The sequence below is a fragment of the Formica exsecta genome, unplaced genomic scaffold (genome assembly GCF_003651465.1).
Source record: "Formica exsecta isolate Colony F162 unplaced genomic scaffold, ASM365146v1 scaffold34, whole genome shotgun sequence".
In the NCBI taxonomy this organism is placed as follows: domain Eukaryota; kingdom Metazoa; phylum Arthropoda; class Insecta; order Hymenoptera; family Formicidae; genus Formica; species Formica exsecta.
This window is the reverse complement of record NW_021850653.1, coordinates 450,780-455,940: the sequence shown is the minus strand read 5'-3', so window position 1 is coordinate 455,940 and position 5,161 is coordinate 450,780. Positions and strand designations below refer to the sequence as shown.

At 39.1% G+C, this 5,161-nt stretch overlaps 1 protein-coding gene across 1 annotated transcript in view; it reads right to left on the bottom strand.

Moving 5' to 3' along the window:
- Positions 1 to 5,161, bottom strand: part of LOC115238453 (optomotor-blind protein) — a 91,331-nt gene that overhangs the window by 78,411 nt on the left and 7,759 nt on the right. Inside the window, exon 2 of the mRNA XM_029812301.1 lies at positions 3,059 to 3,380. Within this exon, the coding sequence (XP_029668161.1) occupies positions 3,059 to 3,380 (322 nt within the window). The remainder of the gene's footprint in view (positions 1 to 3,058; positions 3,381 to 5,161) is intronic.

Genomic DNA, 5,161 nt, shown 5'->3' with positions numbered 1-5,161 from the left:
AGCGTCGTGATTTCAGATCGATCGGACACCGATCTTCGTCCGATTCTGATAAGAGCGCTAAGCGCTATACGTTTCGACAATTGAGCCAAACCTTTTCGTTGTCGACTAGTATTTGTCTATTTTAATTATTAACCGTCTATTCGTTGTCGCGTTCTTAAATTTTATTCTTTATAGATAACAATTTATTTTGACATGTCTAAAGATGATATTCGACTGACTTATGATGTCGATTCCAACCTTCAAAAAGATAAATGTATTTTAAAGTAAATTAGCGCAGTGTCACTACAAATGCTAATGTTCTTCGTAAGAAGGTTCACGATGTTATAGCGTAATCATAGTTTATTTATTGCATTTAAAATCAGAAACAATTTAAAATCAGTTGAATAAATTTCAAATGTAGAATAGCTGTCACATGCAAAAAAAAAAAAAAAAAAAAAAAAAAAAAAAAAAATTATTACAGTTCGATAACGTTCGATCATTATGACGTGTGTCAGTACGCGTATGAATTAATCATGCCGGCACTTTTGAATCAGTCATTCCTTCATGTATTCAACTTACTCGAAGGTGTTGCAAATTAAGCTGCTAAATATCATGATCGATTATTTGTTATTCACTAAACGCCAGCGTGTATTATTTATCAAAGACGCTGCCGAGATTGCAAGATTATATGCGATAAGCGTACTTGTTCTATTGAAAGCTGTCTTGTTACGTTAATAAAACCGCCGATAACTTGACTTAACAATAGCGCGCATAGACATAGAATAACCGATATCTATCAATCCGTTTTAATATTTTTTTTTTTCTTTTGCATTTATACACTCCTCGTTCCTCTAGTTTAATTTTTCAATAAAAGAAGCTTGTGTATTAATTTCTCTTCCATCTATATATAAGAATACTATATCACTAATTAGCATATTAATAAATATTATGCCGTACTATCGATTCTCGTGGCGGAATCCCTTAAAGCAATCTTTGCGTTTCCCCTCGTCGCGGCTCTAATGACGCAAGTTACAAGAGCAAACTCGGCGCGTGTTCGCGCGAGACCGAGGAAAGCGTATTAACCGAAGCTCGAAAGCAAAGAGCGAGAAAGATTTAATCTGGCCAATATTCACGCATGCACTCGCGAAAGGGACGGTGGTGCGAGCGATGTTCGCGTCGATGTTAGCCGTAATCCACATACGTACACGCGCATACACGTGCATGCGAATGTGCGCTTTAGCACCTGTATACATCGCACATGAAATATGTAAGCGTATATGCTCACCCTTTCGTCGCGGACGCGCGTGCTCTATTCTCGGCTATTATAGTTTGCCGTAGAGTCTCCATTGAAACCCGATATACTTTGTCCGCTCGGCCTATCATCGAAGAACGCTCGTCGTTTCTTCGTTTCTATCTTTGTCGGTTTTGTATTCGCTCACCGCCTTCCACATCAAGCCTCATTCTCCTTGTCGCGTGCAATACGACGCGTATCCACTATCCGAGCGATCATGACTTCGCGGAATAAGGTGCGGCGATAGATAAGTTGCGCTTCGAAGAAAGAAGAAAAGAAAGGGAAAGGAGGATAAGAAGGATAAGAAAGTAAACGCGGGTACAAGAGAGTAATCGTAAAGGAGGGGAGCGAGAAGTTTCAATTGCTTGGCGACGAAGGGATCCAACAACTCTGGAGTGATATCTTTTTTACGACGGCACTGTGTGCTACACGTCATCGGGGAAGTGCTGCGCGATACCCTGCCCCTCTTCTCTCTCTCTCTCTCTCTCTCTCTCTTCGCTCTCTTTGCCCCACTGTACACCCTTTCCTTCCCCCCGTGCACGTGCACGCGGAGACGCGCGCGGACACGTGTGCGTTGCGTGCCCGATACGCGAGCGCGGCTCGCAATAACGAAAAGTAAAAGTTTCATCGCAAGGGCATATGTGGAAAAAAACTGCTCGTAAGAGCGGCGACGCTTTCTTCTCGCGCATAGGAATAATGAAATCAATATGTTTGCCATTATATGTTCCTTCCTCTTATGTATCCAGAAACAATCGGAGTAAACTGAATTTTTGATCGAGATGTATCGATATTAAGCCTCTCTAATGTCTCTATGTTTATATCTCTATTAAATGGAATTAATTAAAATTTATCTCGGTGACAAAATTAAAAATATCTGTTTAATTTGAAGTACTGGAAGGATTAAAAACTCTCCGCATTATGCGCCTATGAATGTCATCCGATAAGTTCCTCGAGACAACCCGCATAAAATTTTTTTCTCATGTTCATTTGAGCTCTTATATACGCTCAAGAGAGTTCTCAGTCATGGTTATTATTCTCGACAATAAGGCTCTGCCCTATATATACACCTACTGCATATGCAACAATGAGCAAAATTTCACTTTAATGTTAAATTATGTACCTGTATATCTGTATATATACATATATAATTTTTTCAACACTAATATTTGTTCTGTATTTTCGAGCATAAAGTTAAGAGAATTCTCTCGTTTATCTAGCTTCATTAAAAAGAAGGGCTAACCCATTTCTTTCTTCGAGCATATAATCGCCATTAAGGACTTTTCTGGAGCGTAAAAAAGTTTTGAATCTCTCTCTCTCTCTTTAGTTGAAAGAAAAATAACCAATGTAAACGTGAGAAACCATTACGCGCGCGTTCTAGTTACATTCTAACGCCTCTAGCACTTGATAGTAAGAATAAGTCTCTTCTCACTCTTCATATCGCAAGAGAAAAATTGCGGGTGCAAATTTTTACAAATTGACAATTAAATACTATTTAACATAAATATCATCCGTTGCGTTTTATGTCATATTCATGCCGATGCATTCTGAATGAAATCGCAAATTTTCGATAACGTGGCCAGGCATCGGTAGGAAACTTCAAAGTACAAAGATCACTCGAGCATCTGTTAGATATTACACGTTTACATTACAGGTCGCGCATGTACGATGAAACTTGGTAGAACTGACATCCTGATTGCTCCGCTCTCAGTATGCCGTGCAACGATCGTTCAATTAGCGACAAAGGATCGTAATCATAGTAATGATACTGACGACGATATTGACACTTACCGGCCGCTCTTCGTAATGACCATTTCCGTTCCGAGCTTGTGGAATTTCTCCCAGAGCTCCTTGCCCTCAAGCGTAACTTTGGGATCGTCAACGACACCATCCTCCTCTGGATGATGGGGCGGTACGAGGGGATGATGCGGCGCCGTAAGGGGGTGATGCGCGGCCAGGGGATGCGGCGACGTGTGGAGCATCCCCGGCGGTAGCGGTGGCCTCAGGGGCCTCATCGCGGGGCCGCCGGGACCTTGGTGATGATGATGTAACGCTGCCGCGGCTGCCGCCAGGACAGCGGCCTCTTCCGGCGTGTGCGGACCCAGACCTAGACCTGAAATTTTCAAATGTCAAATGTTCTGAGAATTAATTGGAAAACATCGTAAACTGTATTCTTTCGTGTATAAGAAAGTGACGAATAAAATTAATTAAAACGTCCGACAATTATATAGTTTTAAGGTGGGATTAATTTAATTTATCGCGATTGAGGGACCATATAATCACGGTAATCGAAAATCGTTATCAGTTTGCGCACGACGGGCAACATCTGGAGGCGCTATTCCACGTAAACGCAAGATGCGAGCCATAATGATCCGGTGATCTACAGCGCAGGCTGAAGATCAGCGACGGATAACAAGTAAAAGACAGCTGCCTAAGTTTCGCGAGGGTGAATCACCTGGTAACTCGCAGTAGCAACCCCCAAAGAAAAGTTTCGGATTCTTCTCTACGCCACCCCTCGACGATCATCTTCTCCCTTTACCTGACCCTATCTTCGAGTTAGAAACTTTATCGTCTTCCTCTTCTCCTTAAGTTGCTCCTGTCGCGACGACTTAAGAAGGGCATTTTGAGCAAATCGCGAACGATCGCAAGTGGTTATAGACATTATATCTCTTCAATCAAAGAGATGTATCATTAAAAATAAACCCGATGCAGCCGCGGATCAATATAGCAGTTTACTTGTATCTTCTTCGATAATCGATCGTTGCACGTCGCGACTTCGCGAGTCCAGCGATAAAGATTTTGTAATTAGATAGAACAAAAGGGGATTTTTAATTATATTTAGAGTTTGACTATATATATATATATATATATATATATATGTTTGTGTGTGTGTGTGTGTGTGTCTAATAAAGTTGTGAGTTATTATTCTTGTCAAACCTGTTAATTTAATCGCGATTAAACTGTGGAAGAAAAAGAGAGAGACGCGCAGCAAAATACTTTTAAATAATTCAGCATTAAACAAATGCATTATCGCGAGTAAATATGTAAAACTGCGACGATTTCCCGGAAATATGTCTTGACGTCTGCGATCACACAAATATCAATAGTTTCTCGTTTCACGCTCGTTTTGTGTTAAAGAGCGTGACTTGTATGCGTGTATGTGAGAACGGAATTGCATTAATCCGTTTAAATAATATCACCGTTCGCTATAACGTCAACTTAGTGAGAATGATTAATGTAAATCACCGTCTGTAAATGTTATGAGTAATGATGTAGTTAATAGTCAACGACACATATACGGCTCCCAGTATTTCCTTTCCTTTTCGATCAATTACCATCTGTAAACGGAAAAAATGGAAAACCTGTTATATACCGCGTAATGACTTTATAATTGTTATCATAGCAGATCTCTGTAAGTCAATCCCTATCTCGATAACGGTTATCTTTACGAGTTATTTATTTTTATCCTATTTCTTTTTGCATGCATTAAATATGCAGTCTATAATTTTTTTTTTTTTTTTTATCGTATTAGTTTTCTCGATGAAACTTCACGTCAGTTAAACTAATTCTTTATATGCAACTAGCAATTTGATTTATCTTCAAAATTAATATGTAAAATGGATTTATCATGCGATGCTGTCTTTCAAAACGATTGATGACAATAATTACTATAATTGTGCGCGTATCTATAATTTCGGCCTATGTCAAGTATAATATAATTAATATTTATGTATTTCATTTAAATTATTTTGCGCGGATGTGATATCTTTAGCTGAATCAAAAAATAGAAAGAAATATAAAAGGATACGTTTAAAAAACAAAATCTTGCGTTTTTAACGTTTCAATTATTTTGTTATATCACCATCTGTTCGTTTCATATAGTTTTTTTTTTTT